Here is a 19956-nt window from a genome sequence, read left to right on the forward strand (position 1 = left end):
TCCTTAAAAAGATCAATTACAGTTAAGTGTAAGAAGTACCTCAGTGTATTTCCTTCATCCCACTGCCCCCACCACCTACTAAATTCTGACTTAGCAAGTCAATTAGAGTGGGATTTTTTGAAAGCCAGTCCACCTCCCACAGAGGTGCTTTGTGTCAGCTCCCTTTGCAACTTTTGAGTCTCTGCGAATTCTTTTCTAACTATTCTCCTGTCTCTGTTTGTTCCATGCTAAGCAGATGGCCCAGAAATTAGCCAAAAGCAGGAAGAAGGTGCAGTACAAACAACTTCATCAGCTTGGTGTTGTGCCTGTTCTTTTCATTTGTTTCCGTTTTGCCTTTTTATGTTTTCGTGTTTTTGTTTTCTGCATCCAGCAAGTTTTTGTTCAGATTTCTTTTTGAACCGCCCCATAAGCCAGCGTTTCTCAAAACTTCGTTGCCTAAAGTGGCCGTTTTCTGTTGCTCATTAGTCATTTCACTTCAGAGGAACGACAGGGAGCAGATTGGAGATGCTAAATGAATCATACCGCAGTGTAGACGTTCCAGCCGTTCAGGAGCATTGACGTGGCAGGGACTCGAGTACATTCAATTACAGTTACGTTTGACTTGTGGATCTGTCAGATTGCTGGATGCAAAAAAGAAAACTCACTAATAACCACACGTGTGCGGAGTTAACCCCTAAATGACCCAGACTGCGCTTTTTGGTTGTGGAGCTTCTAGGTGCTTATGAACTACTCCCGGGACGTTGAGGCATCGGGGCTCTTTCTTAATGGGGTGGCTTCAGGAGTGGGCAACTGCTTCTGTGTTTCTGTGGTGGCACATGAAGACCCTCTTACCAGAACTGCATCCCGGTGGATCCATTTGCACCTGCTATGAACGTCATCAGCTGAAGCAGGGGCAAACTTAGTGACTTCTTCAGGGTCCTCGGGTATGAGTTAGTTGCCCTTATTCCTTCAATGTGTTGGGCTCCAAAACCCTCGCAGAGCCTGGGTGCGGTGGCTCACGCCTGTAATCCTGGCACTCTGGGAAGCCGAGGCGGGAGAATCGCTCGAGTTCAGGAGTTCGAGACCAGCCTGAGCAAGAGCGAGACCCCATCTCTACTAAAAATAGAAAGAAATTATCTGGACAGCTAAAAATATAAAGAGAAAAAAAATTAGCCGGGCATGATGGCACATGCCTGTAGTCCCAGCTACTCGGGGGGCTGAGGCAGAAGGATTGCTTGAGCCCAGGAGTTTGAGGTTGCTGTGAGCTAGGCTGACGCCACAGCACTCTAGGCTGGGCAACAAAGTGAGACTCTGTCAAAAAAAAAAAAAAAAAAAAAACCCTTGCAGAAAGGGCCATTGCCTGTCATCATTCAGAGTCAAACCTACCTCCTTGAGTTACTGCTTACGTGGGAAGCAGCAAAGAGGCTCCCACATTTTCCCCTCTGACCCAGAGCTGCGAACTCTCGTCCATGTGTCCATCCTCTGTGTGGTCCCTTCAGCTTCGGCAATTTAATCCCAGAGTCTGCGTTGCCGTTCTGGTGACTGTGTCTTGGTGCCTTTGTGTGTGAGCTAACCCACTCCTTGTGCACCTGGGTTACAGTAGTGGAGTAAAACTTTCTCTTGGCGCATTTATTTCTTCTCAGGCTCCTGAAGGTGAATCTCAGCCGATGACCGAGGTGGATCTCTTCATTTCTACCCAGAGGATCAAAGTGTTAAATGCGGACACACAGGTACCAGCTGGCCGCCACCTTTCTAGAGGTGAAGTTCAGTGGCATTATAACCCAGAGACCACCTGTGTCTGTAGCCACAGTTGCTTGGTTGCATACATGCCAGAAGGTTGTATCTGCAATGCCTGTTGCTGGGTGGAGCTTGAGGCTGTTTTCTTAAAGCTCAAAGCATAGATGTTGTTTAGCATTCTCCTAAGTTTGTACCAGAGGGCTCATTAATTGGACAGACTAGCCTTTTAATAAAATTTGTTTAAAACCACACACGCCCAAAAAACAACCATGCTATTGACATTTTTTTATCTTTTTTTTTTTAATCTTCCCCACCAAGATTCTATACTGGTTGTGAAATGTTTGAAACTTCTTACTTCTTTTCACCTGCCGTAGATCATTTCCTGCTGCGCCCTAGCCTGGGAGGGTGGACATAAATCTGCCAGCAAGGTCCCTGTGGTGGGCCCTGGAGCCCACCCTGCGTGGGGACCAGACTTGGCTGGCTGTGGGGTGGCAGACCCTCTCACGTGCCATCAGATGCCATGTTAGACTTACCTGCCCTCTCCTCCCACCTCCAGGAGACGATGATGGACCACCCTCTGAGAACCATTTCCTACATCGCGGACATCGGGAACATCGTGGTGCTGATGGCTCGCCGGCGGATGCCCCGCTCCAACTCCCAGGAGAACGTGGAAGCCTCACACCCATCCCAGGATGGAAAACGACAGTACAAGATGATCTGCCATGTCTTTGAGTCGGAGGACGTAAGGGTGGCTTCCTTGATCGGCCTCTGGGTATCCCGGGTGGCTGTTGGGTGACCAGGTCTCACTCAATTTCTCAGAACCTGGAATCAGTCTAATTCATCATATGTTGAACGTATATTTATTGAGCACCTACTATGCGTCAGGTACTGTTCTAGTGCTAGGGATACAAAGCTGAATAAAACTGACAAGGGACTCATTATGAGGGTTGAAGGGAGACAGAAAATAAATAGATAAATATACTTAATATAAAATAAGGGAGTGGGCAGTGCTATACAGAAAAATAAAACAGGGTCGCGGGTAGAGGGATGGTCTATTTCAGGTAGGGTGATAAACAGTGTTCTCTCTTGAGGAGGTGACATTTGAGTGGAGACCTGAATAAAGTGAGACTAAGGAAGGAGTAAGTGCAAAGGCCCTGAGGCAGGGGCCTGCTGTATTCATTTGAGGAAGAGAAAGGAGGCCAAGCTACTAGGGAGTCTGGAATGAGAGAAAGAGTGGGAAGAATTTGGTCAGTCCCCAAAGGACCTGAGCAGGTCTCCCCTGAGGATCAGGGCATCTGGGGAAGATAATTCTTTGTTGCACAGGACTGTCCTGTGGGCTACAGCAAGGTTAGCATCTCTGCCCCTCCGCACGAGAGGACAGGAGCACCACCCACACCGCCAGCTCCTCCTGGCGCAAAGCCAGTGATTCCTAATCTCTGTTTCTCCCAGTCGTGAGGTCAACAGAGAAAATTTGCTTACAACAGAGGCCATTCTTTCATTTGGCCTTCTTCCAGGGTTGTGCCTGGAGCTGCCGATGAGGCTATCAGACTGCAAATCGCATTAGCACCTGAGATGTTCCCAGGGCCTCGGCAGGCCTTGGAAGCTCCCTTCCAGGATGGGCCACAACTCCATGTGGTTTTGAACTTCAGGACTCCCCCACCCCCCACAAAACCCCACTCACCCACTGAGGGCTGTGTCAGTGCCCTCGACTGTGCTAATGTTTCCTCCTGCCGCAGAGGAATATGCTCTGTTTCTCATAGGAGCAGAGAGCCCTTACCTGTTTAAAAGAAAATTGCCTGTGGTAGCCTTGGCTCTCTAAAAGAGGCCATTTTTCTCCGGTGGAGTGTTCGTCAAGCTGCGGAAATTGCCTTCCTCCAAGGAGTTGGGAGCCCGCAGCCATCCTGCTTTTCTCTGGGGAGCCAGCGCTGTCACGGCTGTGGCCACAGAGAGGACAAGATGCTGAAACTTCTTGTCACCATCCTTTACTGGTCCCGTTCTCTAGGAAGCAGCCTCGGGCCAAGGTCACCTGGAGGACAGAGAGCTTGAAAGTTCTCCCTGCTTTTCCCCCGCCCCTTCCTTTACAGCTGAGCCAGACACGAGAACAGGGAGAAGATGAGTTTTAAAGAGTTTCTCAGGAAGTTCCAAGAGTGAAAATTTGGAATCTTAAGCCTCCTGTGTCCCGCAGGCTACTGAAAAGGTGGAGTCCGCGTGACTCAGCAGGCTCAAGGGTGCTGCAGGCCCCCCGCCACCTCTGCCTGGCTTGCAGCTCATAAGGAGGGGTTTCTTCTCCTTGGGGCCCATCAGAGAAGCATGGAAAGAATGCAGAAGCAAGAGTTAGGACAAGAGTGGACCCTGGAATCTCACCCCTGTCCTTCCACGGGAGCGTGGACAGAGTGGGTTGGCTCCGCACTGGGAGAGCTGGCGTCCTGCCTCCGCGTTCGAGCTGTGTGGCTGCTCAGCCTCGGGCTCCTCTGTTGTAGAATGGTGGTGCCTCCCTCGTCAGGCTGCCGTGGAACGCTGGTAGATAGTGCACTTAAGCCTGATGGCTGGCACGTGGCAAGCAATCCCTAAGTCTCAGCCGCCAGTGCGTTGCCAGGTGCATCCGTTAATGATCATCAGGAAGGACAGTGGTCACGTCCCCAGATGAATGTCCCCGTTCGTCTGCATGTGCCTGTCTGATGCTGCACACGATGCCTCACTCCAGCTTTGCAGCAGGGTGTAGGGTGGCGGTTCTCGATGTGACCTGTGGCCTGTGAAGTCCCCAGATTCTCAGAGTGAGAAAAGTTAAACATTTCTTTCCCCGTGGCCAGCCACACAGGAAGTTCTGGTTTCACTGTTAATGAGCTGCTTTTACGAACCATTAGGGAAGACGGGGAAAGGGAATGGAGGTTAGAATTGGTGTGTGTGTTTGAAGCAGAGGTTTTCTGGTTTGGTTTTGCTTTTCTGCCCACGAGAATTCCACGGCGAGGCTGCCGGTGTGGTAGGCATGAGGGTGGGCTCTGGCTCCAGCCCCCGGCCCCACCCCTTCTCGGAGTCGGCAGCTTCCCGTCTCACCTCAGCTTCCTGAGCTGTCCGATTCCAACAGTAACACAGATCTATGATGCCTAAAAAGCTCTGGGAAACTAAAGGGGTTTTTGCAGTCAGTTGGCCGAGGGACCTGAATCCACGAGGCAACGCTTAGGATTTGTGTAGCTTACAGTGAATTTTATACATTTTGCCGCGGAAGAGTTGCTGTGTTCATTTACAGGGCGCTTCCCCAGGCCCTGCAAGAGTTATTGCACAGTGTCCAGTATATGTACCTAGTTACCTTTCCGAAACCTGAAAATGTATGAATTCTGAAATACAGCCTCAAGAGTTTGATGCGGGATTGTGGACCAGTCCTGCTAACATCTGTCACAGAATTGATATGAGGATTCACGTGATGGCCCTTTAATGCAGTGTAGGCCCATAAGAAGTGCTCAGTTGCTGGCTGTCCTGATTAATAACGTTGCTTAATTGATGCAGGGAAAAGTCATCAAAGCCCAGTGCAGGAGAAAGAAGGATGAAAGCCAAGTTCCCCTCCCGTGAGCCGTGTGACATTGAGAGGTTCCTTTGTGTCTCTGGGCCTCAGTCTCCCCACCTGGGAAATGCAGTGCAGGGTTGGACTAGATCAGCATTCTCGACTCTGTGGGACCAACACTCCCTTTCTGTGACAAATATTTTATAGTGCCCCATTATCCTGAAATGACATTCCTAGTTAATATATAACCTCTCATTGTGAAAAACCTTTCACAAAATAATCAAAGTATGGCCATAAATGTAATATTAAATACAAAGGAGAAATAAAAGGAGAGCAAACAGAAATAAAATTATACTACAACATATGAATACTTGGGTCCAATCATTTTGAAAGGCATAGTGAAGTAGTTAGATGTTTATACCTACTTGACTAATAAGTTTGGATACAGGAGAGCACAGTACGCAGTGGAATATTGTAAGCACTTTCTATTTGACATTTCTCATTGAGGGCCAAATAAGAACATATATACACACACAGGTACATATACACATACATGCAGAATCACCGTGCACAACAGCAGATGTGCAGGTTGATAGGGATGTGATTTATTGGCAACTCGGGCACCGTGAACAGCGCTGATGTTGGGGATTTTCCAGCTATGAAGCTTCCTCCTGGCAAAGTGCTGGACAAAGCAAAATACCAGCTTCTCTCAGTGTATACAGTATTATTCTTGAAACATTCAATGTGTTTTAAAGCCACGCAATGAAAGCTTTTGTGTTTATATATAAATTAGAGTTGAGTCCTGCACGCAGATGATTAGGAACAGGTGTTACATGTACCTGACTGTCCAGTGGGAGATTTGAACATTGTTCAGGATGTAGGATGATGACTCATTGTGTAGGGCAGCCTTTGCGTGGCAGGATGTCCAGCATCTCTGATTCCTGTCCACTGACCATAAAATGGTCAGTGTCATCATCAAAAATGTCCCTGGTAATTTTGAAAATGGCCCATGGTGGGCCTTGGTGCCCCCTGTGGAACCACTGGCCACTGGTCTGAGGCTCCTTCAACTTTAGGAGGACCACAGTCTGGGTGGGGAAGGGCGCCAGCCTGTCCGCCAAGCGCATCCACCCGCTGACAGCCATCCTTCCTCTCTGGCTGCCACCCCAGGCCCAGCTGATTGCCCAGTCCATCGGGCAGGCCTTCAGCGTGGCCTACCAGGAGTTCCTCAGGGCCAACGGGATTAACCCCGAAGATCTCAGCCAGAAGGAGTACAGCGACCTGCTCAGCACCCAGGACATGTACAATGACGACCTGATCCACTTCTCCAAGTCGGAGAACTGCAAAGACGTAAGTACTTTGCTGAAGCTGTTCTCCAGGCTGGGTCAGCCGGCGGGGACCCAGAGAGGAGCGGACAGCTCTGCCGCAGAAGTGAAGGCAGAGTGGAGAGTGAGAGCGCGGCCCTGGTAGGGCACTGTAAGGAGCTCACGCCCACCTCTGGCTCCTGCTTGCGGGGCCCTGTCGTTAAATGCTATTATGGATCAGTGTAGACAGAGAAGCAGCGCATCTTCTGCTCCCGGGCACCCTGAGCTCTGTTATAGGTGGGTTCCAGAGGTGATTAGGACCCGAACTCTACCCTGATGAAGCCTGCAATCTAGGCAAGGGCACCAAAAAGTTAAATGATGGTGCCAGGTACAAGCAGTAGTCAAAGCCAATTCCACTCGGCAAAATGGAGCAGATCTTGAGTTTCAGATAAGAGACGCTGTGCTCCCCCAGGGACGGCCCTACTGCTCTAGACCAAGCTCTCCAGGATTATCTAGAAGAAGACAGGGCCATCTGAGCTGGTCTGGAGCTCTGGGGACTATTGGGAAAGGCAGGGGCGAACAGAGGGCTGGGCCAGAGCAACAGTACAGAAGCCTGAAGGTCAGAACGCTCCAGATTTGTCTGGAGAGTCGGGAAGGGAGTGGCTTGGCTGGAGCAGGGGGCGGGCCCAGGAAAAGCGACGCATAGACCAACAGAGGTCTGCGTCAGACCTGGAGGGCTTGCAAGTGTGCTGAAGGGGTTGGACTTTATCCCATAAGGTAAAAAGAACCTGTAACGAACGAGAAAGTCGTCTTTCGGTCCGCTAGTGTCTGTTAGGTGGCTTGGGTCAGGTTCCCAGAAGCAGCGCTGGAGGCGGAGATCCTTGGTCAGGAGGCTTATGGGGGGGCCGCACCCAGAACAAAGGGGAGTGCGGGAAGTGAGAGGTGGGGCACGGAGGAAGAGTGTGGTCTTGCTGGGCATGAGCTGCTTCTGATCCACAGGGAAGCTCTGGTGCACAGATTGTAGACAGACTTGTCCCACCGTGGGGCAAGGGAGCTGGCAGGCCTTTGTACCCCGTGCCAGCCATTGAGCAAGGTGGGGCAGGGGGTATATTGGTTTGTCAGGGCTTCTGTGATGAAGTACCACAGACTAGGCAGCTTAAACAACAGAAACCTACTGTCTCCCAGAGCTGGAGGCTGGAGTCCAAAACCAAGGTGTTGGCAGGGTCGGTTCCTTCTGAGAGCCGTAAGAGAAGGCTCTGTTCCAAGCCTCTGTCCTTGGCTTGTAGATGGCTGCCTTCCCTCTACGCATGTCTTTGTCCAAATTTCCTCCTCTTATAAGGACTCTGGTCATGTTGAATTAGGGCCTTTCCTAATAACCCCATTTAAAATTGATTACATCTGTAAAGACCTTATCTCCAAATAAAGTCACAGTCTAAGGTACTGGGGTTTCAGACTTCAACATACAATTTTGGGAGGACACAATTCACCTCATAACAGTGTCTCCCATTTGGCTAAGGACAGTTCTTCAGGGAAGGGGCCACCTGTGAGCATCAGCAGCTGGGGGACAGGAAACCAGCCTGGGAAGGGGACGTTGTCAGGCCCCAGTAACACGTACACTGTGTTGGTCGGATGCTCCCGAGAAGTGTCTCCCTTCCGTGGCAGCTCTGGAAGCCTCCCCAGAACGCAGGTGTCGGACGCTGACTCCTGTCTTCCCTGCCCTGCCGGCGAAGGTCACAAGGGGATGACGCACACACAGGATGTGGTCTTCCTGGGTGCAGTCCCCACCTTTCGGTTGTGATAACTTCAGTGGCCCTTTTTTTCTTTTTCCTCAACTTTCTCCTTGTAGGGAGGTGTTTCTATATGTTTGTTTATTTTAACTCGAGAATCTTAAATGCCAGAGAGACTTTACGAAGCCCTGTGGGAGGGGGGACCCCGTGCATGGAATTCAAAAAGCTATTTCTGGAAACCATAACACACCACCGAGGCTCCCACCCACAGAGCCTCTTTCTCCTGTCACTGGGGATACAGAAATTTAAAAAAACAAAACCAAAAAAACCCTGGTGCCCCTCATGGTTGTATGCTGAGGCGAGATTGCTTGCATGAAGCAAGAGTGAATTACAGAAAAGAATGTAGACCTGTGTGAAATTGTTTCTTACAAATTCCAAATGCTGTGGAGTGCAGAGACGGCAGGGACGCACTGGGGTGGAGGAGAGGGAGAGGCTTTGATTTCTGCTGCCGCCCCCAGATGGTTACCGATTCAGGCTTTCTGGTATTTCTCTCCTTGCAGGTTTTCATTGAGAAGCAGAAAGGAGAGATTCTCGGGGTGGTGATCGTGGAGTCTGGCTGGGGGTCCATCCTGCCCACCGTGATCATCGCCAGCATGATGCACGGAGGCCCTGCGGAGAAGTCGGGGAAACTGAACATTGGGGACCAGATCATGTCCATTAATGGCACCAGCCTGGTGGGCCTGCCTCTGTCCACCTGCCAGAGCATTATTAAGGTACCTGAACAGGGGGGAAATCAGCTGCTATTATAGATCGGGAATGACGTGGAGTGTGATGCCATCCAATCATTAATAACTGTGAATGTATCCTAAGTGTCCGGCACCCAGGAAGACACAAGTCACTGTTTACAAATTCTTGCCTGACATCGACTTTAGATCAGGGCCAGTGCATTGGTTCATGTAACACTGCTCTCCAAGGGCATGCCCACGGCAGGCATCACCAGTCAATCCCAGCACTCTCCCACTAAGCCTAGGCTCAGCCTCAACACAGCTTTCCTCAGCTCGGTAATCCACACAGACGTTTCCGGTCAGCCAGGTGTACTTGACGTGACTTGCCATCCCTGTTAGAAATCATGGAAATGCTCCAAATCCGAGCACGCTTTTTCCTTCCTAGTGGCCCTGGCTGTGACGCAGGTGAGCCTGTCCTCTCCCAGAGCGCGGGGAACACCGTCCCGTGTGCTGGCTGTGATAAGCACAAGGAGACTGTTCTGGTCCACATACTCCTTTTCATTCCTGAACATACACACTTCTAGTTCAACCCCGAACTGATTCTATTACATAAGGCTGAGAAAAGCTATTTAAAGGAAAATTAAATGTGAATATTTGAGAATAATTAGATTTTCATCTTAGAAATGAAGGATCTATGTGTAGTCTTTTGAGCACATTGGTACTTGCTGATTGCACGGCCAGTGTGACCAAGAACAGCCAGCATCCTCCACAACAGCGTCTGCAGACCCCAGCAGAACGGCCCCATGCGCTGTGCCTCTGTGGGCGGACCAGGGTTGTACAGCCTTTTTTTTTTTTTTTTTTTTTGGTCCTGCAGAGGGCAGGGGTTTCTTTGTATGTGTGTGTATGTGTGCATGTGTTGGGGGGAGGAGGGGAGACAGGGGAGAGAAGGAGAGAGAATGCATTAGAGAGAAAGGGAGGGAAGGAGTAAACTCATGCAATAGTCATTGTGAGCAACAGAAAATCACACAGCCAGCCGCCTCGGGCCGAGGGGTCTGCAGTGGGAGGTGAAAGTGGGTGGATAGGACACAGGAATGGTGCCCCTTTGTTTTTAATGAAACGGATTAAATTCTAATTCCACACGAGATAATCACACCTGGAAAGAAATAGTCCTTTTTGGCCTCCTTTAATTTCTTTTTGTTACATCTTCTACCTAAGTAAATTCTGCCTCTTGCTTATTACACGTTCAGGATAAGATTAGAGAATCTGCTGTGAACATGCATATTCATTCAGACCTGTTTAATTGGGCCTCTGTTCGGCTGAGCGGAGCTGGGGGCGCGGGATGGCAGTGTGCGTGCGGAGGATAATTACTGACATGAAAGGGCTCTGCGGCCCCAATAGCAACGTGGAGGTGAAGGGCTGCGAGCAATCAGAGGAGGGACAATTTCATGTGATTTTTTTTAAGCTGACCTTGCGTAAAACCTAGGCCGGTAGCAGAAAGGAAAACGGGCCTTGGAAGTTTCTGCATGAGTTAATGGCCAGTGGGCTGGCGTTGAGCCAGGGAGAGTCGGGGTTCGAGCCTGGCCTGGGAGGGCTGGCCTGGTGTTGCCATGGTGGCCTGGAAAGGTGGAGGGTGGGTAGAGGTAGGGGGATTCTCTCTCTCCCCCCAGTGAGCAAGTTACTTATTGCACACAAGGTGTGCACACGTGAGAACTACCGAGGGCTGTGGGACCCAGAGACACAGTAGCCACCGCCCCCACGCCAGGGAGCTTGGGCCGGTTGGGGAGAACCGAAAGGACTGATGGCTACAGTGATCGGTGCTGGGCACCTGGCGCCGCTCCGAGAACACATGTGGATGACCTCACTGTGCCCCTACGGCAGCCTTCTTGGTGGCAGGCATATGGCTATGTCCACCGTACGCGCTAGGAAGCTGATGCACAGAGAAAGAGGATGTAATCATCTAAGGTCACACAGCTGGTCACTAGGGGAGCCAGGTCACTCAGCCACCTGACATCCTGCCTTCAATACAGAGTCATCCCAGGAGGGTGTCTGGTCAAATTCTAGATCCGAGGCCAGGCCCTGGGCAGTAGTTCTCAGCCAGGGCAGCAGCTCTCATCCAACAATGTACAGGACGGTGTCACAGCAAAGAATTATCCAGCCCAGAATGTCTGTAGTGCTGAGGTTGGGAAACCCTGCCTCGGGGGTAGAGGAGTTGCCACCTGGGGGAGAGAACTCAGTGAGAGCAGGAGGTTGGCGCGGGAGGGTGGAAGGTTCATAGAGACTTGATCTGGGTTTGTGGGGGACAATTTTGGAGAGAGGTATTGTGGACTGAATGTTCATGTTCCTGCCAGATTCATAGGTTGAAGCCCTAATCCCAGTGTGATGCTATCAGGAGGTGGGGCCCGTGGGAGGTGATTAGTTCATGAGGGTGGAGCCCTCATGGATGGGATTAGTGCCCTTACGAAAGGACCCCAGAGAGCTCTCTTGCTGTCTTTTTGCTGTATGAAGATACTACAAGAAGTCAGCGGTCTGCAGCCTGGAAGAGGGTCCCCACCAGAACCCAGTCATGCCATCACCCTCGTCTTGGGCTTGCAGCCTCCAGAACTGTGAGACACAAATGCCTGTGTTTATAAGCCACCAGCCTATGGTATTTTGTCCAGCAGACTAAGAACGGACTGAGACAAGGGGATACTCAAGTGAAGGTGGGGAAACACTGAGGCAGGAACAGCCCCAGGTGAGGCGCCAGGTCTGGCTGGCTCAAGTCACCCCCTTCCTTCTCAGCACAGCCCACGAGGGGGACGGCAAACACCAGGTTCACAGATGAGCCATCTGAGACCCTACAGGCCCAGACGACTCGCTCAGGGCCCCCAGCTGGCGAGTCCTGGTCCCCCTTCTGCACCCCTGCCTGCCTCATCCGTGTGCGGACCAGAGAGGAAGGCCAAGCAGGCAGCCTGCCTCCCTCCGCCGCAGCACCGGGATCACATCAAGGTGGAAACGAAGTACAGAGGGACCCCTGTCTGAGCGGTTTCCTAAGGGTAAAAGGTTTATTTGAGGAGCTGAACTTTGATGTCTACAAATCCAGTCTCTATGGAACCAGAAAATTAGAAAGCGTTGAAAGAGATGTAAGTGATGAAGATGGAGAGTAAGGAAAGCGGTGCCTTCGTGGCCACCCTCAGCGAAGTACTTAGTGGGGCAGGCCCCAGTGAGAGCACAGCCGCCTTCCTTGCCAAGACGCATGCCTCGCCTTTTGCGGTGGAAAAACGTGATGGGCCATGCGTGGTCCCCCCGGCTGGGGAAGACGATCACCAGTGAGAACAGCCAGAACTGCGATTCCAATGCAGGCTGCCTTCTCCTCTCGACAGCACAGCCCTGTCTGCCTGCACCTGGGCAGATGCGCGCCCCGCCCCATGCCCACCCTGGGCCACTGCAGGGCAGCGTTCTGGGCATCTTCATGCTGTGTGCTCAGATTGGCTTCAGTGTGTCTCCACGCTCTTTGCAGAGACTTTAACAAGCGCCTCTCATCGTGATAAATCGGTGCCTCCAAACTGATTGGAATCACCCGGGGATCTTGTTCAAATTCAGGTTCTGATTCAGCAGGTCCAGGTGGGCTTCTGCATTTTCAGCAGGCTCCCCGGGGGTTGACATCTCCAGTCTGCAGGCCACACTTTGAATAACAGGGTTCTAAAGTGGTATATTCTGCGTCTTGCCACTTTAATTCTGGTTGTCCTTTCCCTCCCCAGGTTATAGGAAATTTGAATCTATTTCTAGAGAAGAGTTATAGATACCGAATTATCTTAATTACTTTTTTCCTAGCTCTTATTTTTCCTGTCATAATTAATTTCCAAAGCATAATTATCAATAGGTGAAACATACTACAGTCTGCCTCTTTTCATGCCATTGCCTCCGTGGTCCTGCCCCCTGGGCTTTTGTTCTTTTTTATGCTAGAGCACAGCTTCCCTTGCCTTCCACGGGATCATCGTGGTTCTGCTCTCCCGTTGCTATAGAGACCATTCTGGCTTCCCTCCCCTCCCCTCTTCTCTGCCCTTCCCCTCCCACCATATTTCTTAATTTGCTGCACCATTCCACTGTTGTCATGGGGACCAAATGACCCTTTATTTAATTGGCACCTCCAATAAAATGGCAGTTCAGAAATCTGAGTTAATGGGACCCAACTTGAAACATTGATTAGGAACGGCAGAGCAAATGCATGGTCTGCTTATTTCCAATTGCCATTTCTCTAAGCCTCATCTTGCAGCACATTTTCCCCCATCTAGACAATCTTTCACTGAGGGGTACATCAGGCATCTTAAATCAATTCCCACGGAAGGAAAGAACCCACCAGAGTCATGTGAATTTTTTAGGCAACATTGAGAAAATAGAGTCATTCTCTTGCTTTTTGGTGTGTTGGGTAACATTTTCTGTATCACACAAGCGTACCTAAATAATCCCAGTGGTAAATAGGTGTAACCATGTAAAGCACGTGGCTTTGCCTGAAGGGTTGAGATTCTAACAACATGCTCCTGTCTTCAGTATTCTTATCCCTCGATTCCTACAAATTCCTGGTCTCCTGGTGCGTGACTGGAGAGAGAGAGGTACAGGGACTTGGCACCCTTTTCTCTCTCTTGTCCAGCCGTCCCCTGAGCTCCTGGAGGCCCAGGAGAGGGCTCCGACCACCACATCTCCAGCGCCTAACACATTTCTTGGCTCGTAGCAAGTGGTCAATAAATATTAAGTGAATGAGAAAGAGGAAGCACTCGAAGGAGAGAGAAATACATGCACGCGTGATGTCTGAGCTGCCCTCACCGTGGTCCCACACTCACAGAAGAGGCCTATTTCAGTTTTAGGAGTAGGTGTTTTTAGGCATAATGGTTGAGATTTGGCATCACAGGCAAAGACATTTAGGAAAAAAAAACACACATGAAACAGGGTCCAGTCATAGAAATTAGAACTGGAAGAGGCTTTAGTAAGTTTCATGATTTGTCGAGAAGAGAAAATACTGTGGGTTTTGAATACAGGCAGACATAGGATTGACTCTTGGTGTTTGTGAACTTGAGAGAGTCACTTAGTATCTCTGAGCCTCTGTTGCCTCTTCTCTAAAATGGGAATCATTACAGCTGCCACCTTAAACGAGATAGCTCTGAATTTCCAGGTCGGTGCCAGGCAGGAGAGAGTGTTCAAGGACAGGTAATTACTGTCATTGTGATTCAGGTGGTTTTATCATCAGGGTGGGTTTTGGTGCAGCAGTGATCGTAGGGGTGCTCACACGTGGCACAGATGTGGGGACGGCTGACCAGGGGTCAGGCTGTGTAGTGAGGGGGCAGCCAGGGCTCCCACAAGCCACCCCCACCCCAGCCTTGCTAGCACCTGCTCTCACCGAGCACACTGGCCGCACATTGACATCTTTGGATCTAGTCTTCTCTTGGAAACCAATCACCTGGGTGCAGGTAAGGACATTGCTCTGCCGTGGTCGTCGGTACCAGCTGTTTGCAAAATTGAGCATGCATCAGAATCCCGTGGGACACACGTCATCACACAGAGCGTTGGGTCTCACCCCCAGATTTTCTGATTTAGTGAGTCTGGGATGAAGCCCAGAATTTGCCTTTCTAACAAGTAGCCAGGTGACGCTGATGCTGCCGGAGTGGGGTTCGAGAACTATTGGTATTTACCCGTTGGCCAAGCATAGCAAAGCCAGATGACCAGGGGCAAAGCAGCCGGCATCTGTCCCTCAGTTGGAAGCACAGTCTCATTACTGAGAAACAAAAGGTGCAGGGGCCACTTCTGCCACTCAAAGCAGCACTCTCACAAATTCTATTTGCACTGAAGTCGCCTAACACCAGCCTCACATCCTACTGTGCGAGGAGGGAGGTAGAGGCCTGAGTGGGGGATTCATAGGCCCAATCCTGACCCCACAGGGCCCTTGGACAAAGCAGGCTCTGTGTCTGTGTCCTTATCTATAAAATGTGACATAGAAGTCCTGACCTCCCACAGAAAAGATTTTGCCGACTGGCCAAGGAGTGACAGTTGGCAGCAGTGGCCGTGGGGTGTGCGGATTTCTACTTACAGGATGAGATGCAGACAGCCTTCGTGCGTGCTTTCGTGGGTTCATCATCCTTCTCCCAGGCCTCTCTTTCTGCTTTGCTTGTAGAGGACACAAACTGGCCCCGTTTGTGACTTGATCAGTACTGTCCCTAGGGGATGGCGTGGATAGAATAAGCCTACCTTGTCCCCCTGCTGGTGGCTGCTCTCTGCTGGAGGGGAGGTGGCCGCCCCACAGTGCCATCTCTTAGGAACAATTTCTGCCTTCACCCCTGGCCCTTTGGAGGAGAGGGACGCTGGTTGACCCTAAGCCATGCCCAGTCATCTGGCCTTGCTATGTGGGGGTCCAGCCAGGCAGGCGCTTCCCACCGAGTGCTCCGACGTCCCCTGCCTCAGCCCTCAGAGCAGAGCCGGGGGCAGCAGGGCCTCCAGCCACAGCAGTGTGGTCTGTTTACCCTGATGTACGTCTCCCCGTGCCGTGCCTGGAAGGGGTTGGGAAGCACCTGCCGTAGGCCATTGTGTCTACAGCGTCCGGTAAGCAGGACTTACTGAAGCAGGGCAGGAAGTCTGGGGAGACCTGGAAGATGGATGTCTGTTTGGGGGCTAAGTTACTTTTGCCTGGCACCCTTAGCTTAGGGCGAAGTCGACAGACAAGTCGGTTGGGCTGTAGGAGCAAACCTCTCCACCGCCGAGTGAGGGCAGGTGTGGCTTGGTGACGGTTTTCCAAAGGAGATGCTCCTGAGCAGACGAGGGCTGCTGTCACCACTGTGAGTGTGATCAGAGGACAGGAGCCCTCTCCTGAGCTCAGCTTAGACCACAGCTGGGTGGAGGAAGCTCTAAACAGGCTCTCAAACCAGTCTCTTTTTCATAGCCAAAGACTGGCGTTCCCTCTGTGCTCCGTTCTGACTTAGAAGGAGGGACGAGTCATCCTAGTCATGAAACCACAAATAATCTTCAGGCCTTATTTCTTCTCCTTCCTTCTCCATCAGCACCCATCCTACAACCCGCACCCCCCGCCCAAGGAGGCACACACTGATGGGGGTCCCCAGCTGCCGTGGGGACGTTGACAAGCTGTACAGTCTGCAGTAGGCAGAGAGCAGGGAAGAGGGCCGGCAGAGCCCATAACAACAGGTGACTCAAGCCGGTTGCTGTGACTCAGACCTTTGCTAGAAGAGGAGTCACTGCTAGAGTTTGCCTTTTGGAGAAAAAGCCCCATCCATTTCCCACTTGTCTGTCTCCTTACTGGAAAGAGAGTGTGCACCTGTCATCTTTCAAGCCACAGAGCACATGTGGCGCTTCCTCATAACTGCACAACAACCGCTTTCATCACATGCCTGAACACGCCCATTTCCCCAAATGGAGACATTGCCCACAGAACACGGATCTCTGCATGGGCTGAAGGGCACCATCTAAACCACACGGTTTTCTCCCCGGGTTGGCAGAGCCTGGCAGTGACTGTCCCAGCTCGGGCGCTGCGGTACCTCGGGAGACTCTCTGGGGCTGCTCTCGCCGCTGGCACTGCCTGCCTCGCCGGTCACCATAACCCCCTGTACTTTACTCGTGTTCAGGGCTTAAAGAATCAGTCCCGGGTGAAGCTGAATATCGTGAGATGTCCTCCGGTGACCACCGTGTTGATCAGGAGACCAGACCTTCGCTACCAGCTGGGCTTCAGCGTCCAGAATGGAATTGTAAGTACAACACTCTCCACACCCTTTCCCGAAGTGTTGACAAATAAATCTAGCACATTTGTCTTTTTTTCTCTTAAGCCGGTTTGTTTCCTGAAAGAATCCATCAAGGAAGGGGCTGAGTGGATCAAGGCAGGCTCAACTCCTTCTGTGGACAACTCTGTCTCCCTTCGGGCAGAGATGCCACCCAGAGCCCAGCGTTTCTGTGACGCAGGCTGCCCTCCCGGCTGCCACCTTGAGCGAGTTTGGGATGTGCCCACCAGGGGCCTCCTCCCCTCGGGGCCTATGGCTGTCCACTCAGGCCGCACACAGAGGCCACTGCAGGGCTGCTGGGAATCCCGGGCCTGGGCGGTGGGGCACTGGGGGCCGGCCCAGCCAGGCCTCAGCGCTGCAGGTGGTCCTGTGCAGGGTGCAGCCCGGGCCGGGAGCCGCTGCCCTGTGGCCACTCTGCACACATGGTCTGTGCTTCGCTCACTGGCCTGCGTAACCTAAACTAGCACTTGGGATGAGGAGTATTTGTATCACGTCTGTCTTAAAATAATACTTCCTTAACATTTTCTTTTTTAAAATTGTGCTAAAGTATGCATAACCTAAAATTTACAATTTTAACCATTGTTAAGTACACAATTCAGTGGCATTAGGTACGTTCATGATGTTGTGCAACCTTCACCACTGTTTCCTTTTCTGCATCCCAACAGAAACTCTGTACTCAGTGATACTCTTTTTATGTGGGTTTCCTCGTTCTGGACGTATAGTAATTTCTGGGCTTTGGCGGCAGATGTTCTCTATCTGTAATCTTCATTCTATAGAATGTGCCCGCCCTCCCTCTGTGTTCGTCTTTCCAGACAGAAGAACCCTTTACTTTTTGCCCCCTTGACTCTCAGTTAAGAGTCCTAGGTAATTAAAATTTTATTCCACATACATTTTGAGGTTTAGAAATACCTTTGAAATTCCCAGAGTTGAAATATCCATCCCCACTCCCGATGTTCTTTGCACCCAAGTAGCCTCGTTTGCCTGTTAGCAGGGGTGTGAGGGTTGCTCCTTATAGCCGGGGTCTGACATCATCTTTGTATCTGTTTATACTCGTTTGCATTGTTCATATTTGAATAACATTAAAAGTTGTTCAGATAGGAGCAAACAGTTGTCCAGCAACACATGGGTCCATTGGGACCCTCAGTTTTATCTACAGTATGGAAAGCACCTGAGGAATGTTTTGACCCCAGAGTAGCTCAGGGACTGAAGGAGCCACAGACCCACAGAAGCGCAAAGCATGTTGCTGCCAGATGTCACTTGCAGCCTTATCTGCATCCACTTTTAAATAAAGATGCATAGTCTGGGATGAAAAGTCAACTCAGTAAATTCAGACATACTCCTGGGGAAATGCAAGTTGCCATGTGTGGGGGTGGGGGTGGCCATACCCCGCAGCCCTAGAGAGCGCTCACCGACCACCGGCCCGCAGCCTCTGCCCCTGTAGTGCCTGGCCGTGCCGTCACCACAGCCAGCCTCACTGTCATTTCTGGGATAAGGCAGTTTGGACAAGGGCCGCTGTGTCCGGGAGGCCTAAAGGAGCATCTCCCCTCTAGCCAGCCACACTTGGGCACACAAAGTAGAGTTCCAGTCCCACTTTGGCTCATGCAGTTTGACCCTAAAACACAGGCTGCTGGATGAAAGGGTTCCATGTGGGAAGTAACGCTCACCTGTGTTACACACGCTGGCAACACTGATGGGCCCTAATAGCTCTTCTCCCCAGACCCGGCTGAGATGCAGAGTCGGGTCAGCGTGCGGCGAAATCCAGCTGCAGCCTCTGCAAGCTGCACGAACCAGGTGGCCGAGTGGGCCCACAGAGCCTGTTTCTTGTGAAAGGAAACTAAGAGATGTAAATGCCCAAAGCCTAACCACGCAGCTTCTCCGAGAGTGCCGGGGGAGGGGGCTCCTGGGAGAGACGGTCTTCTCTCCCCACCCGGAAGGTGTGACTTGGCCTTTGACTCTGGTAGATCTGCAGCCTCATGCGAGGGGGCATCGCGGAGCGAGGAGGCGTCCGCGTGGGACATCGGATCATTGAGATCAACGGGCAGAGCGTCGTGGCCACCCCCCACGAGAAGATCGTCCACATTCTCTCCAATGCCGTTGGGGAGGTAGGGGCAGGCCCGGGGCTGGGGAGGGCCGCGGGTATCTCTGGCGCCCTCGCCTCACACTGGGGCCCCGCACGGGCCTTCCAGGACCCTTCCTCACACCCCTTCTGATTCTGAACACCAGCAACCAGACTGGTCTAGCTCTGACCACGTGTTAACCCCATTAACAAGTGGCCGTCGGGAGCCACCCCGTGAAATGAGGTCGGGTCACCCTCAGCCTTCTCTCAGATACGATCCGCTCACCTTCTCTGTTCAGCACTCAGACTTGTGTCCCTTCTCTCTGTGGCTGCCCAAGGGGCTTCCGTTTTCCCCCGTGAATCTCACCAGATGTGCTTGGCAGATTTCAGTCTTAGACACAGGTCTCGTCCACAGCGTGGCCCTCCAGAGGCGTCCCCTGGCAGGGCTGGTGTCGGTCGCGGCTGCTGCGCTAGGCCGGGCTGGCCAGAGAGCGGAGGGAGGCAGGAGCCGCCAGAAGTCCAGAGTCCTTCTTCCATGTTAAGAGTTCTCTATTTCTAAAATAGAACATTTGACTGGAAAATAAGCCTTACCTGGTTTTCCTTGTTTATTTTCTGTCACCCTTAAACTTTTGAGAAGGCCTGTGGATTCTGATCTTCGGTGGGGGCTCGGGGGCGGGGGACCCTTCAGAGCCCCCCGTAGTGAGAGGCACGGCCTCTCTGCCGCCCGCTGGGGCAGTGCCCACGAAGCCCGCCCCGCCACCAAGCCTCAGCCCCGCTGCGTGTGTTCTCTGCCCACAGATCCACATGAAGACGATGCCCGCTGCCATGTACAGACTGCTGACGGCCCAGGAGCAGCCCGTGTACATCTGAGCCGCGCTCACCGTGGCGGCGGCGTGCATGGAGGACTCTCCTCATCGTGGTTGTGTTTCTCGTGCTGCATCCCTGTGTCCGCTGAGACGTTTCCCTCTCGCGCCCGGCGTTCGGTTTTACGTGGGAAGAGAAGAATCCACAAGGACCTCTTTGCTCTCTTTCTCTCCAGTTTGCTTTTTTTTTTTTTTTTTTAATACCAGGGAAGTTTCGTATGTGCTCCTCTGAGGATAGAGAGCAGCCAGTGTCCACCTGGGATCCACCCAGGACCATCCTGGGGGGCCTTTGGGGTGGGGGAGGGGCCCGGGGCTGGG

General features: G+C 51.8%; 1 protein-coding gene across 1 annotated transcript in view; it reads left to right on the forward strand.

Annotated features, from left to right (window-relative positions):
• APBA1 (amyloid beta precursor protein binding family A member 1) overlaps positions 1 to 19645 on the forward strand; it is a 60697-nt gene extending 41052 nt beyond the window's left edge. Inside the window, exons 5-12 of the mRNA XM_069474134.1 lie at positions 236 to 268; positions 1623 to 1709; positions 2273 to 2458; positions 6383 to 6562; positions 8804 to 9016; positions 16570 to 16689; positions 18681 to 18821; positions 19574 to 19645. Of these exons, the coding sequence (XP_069330235.1) occupies positions 236 to 268; positions 1623 to 1709; positions 2273 to 2458; positions 6383 to 6562; positions 8804 to 9016; positions 16570 to 16689; positions 18681 to 18821; positions 19574 to 19645 (1032 nt within the window). The remainder of the gene's footprint in view (positions 1 to 235; positions 269 to 1622; positions 1710 to 2272; positions 2459 to 6382; positions 6563 to 8803; positions 9017 to 16569; positions 16690 to 18680; positions 18822 to 19573) is intronic.
• Positions 19646 to 19956: the final 311 nt, after the last annotated feature.

This window comes from Eulemur rufifrons, chromosome 7, assembly GCF_041146395.1.
Source record: "Eulemur rufifrons isolate Redbay chromosome 7, OSU_ERuf_1, whole genome shotgun sequence".
Classification (NCBI taxonomy): Eukaryota; Metazoa; Chordata; class Mammalia; order Primates; family Lemuridae; genus Eulemur; species Eulemur rufifrons.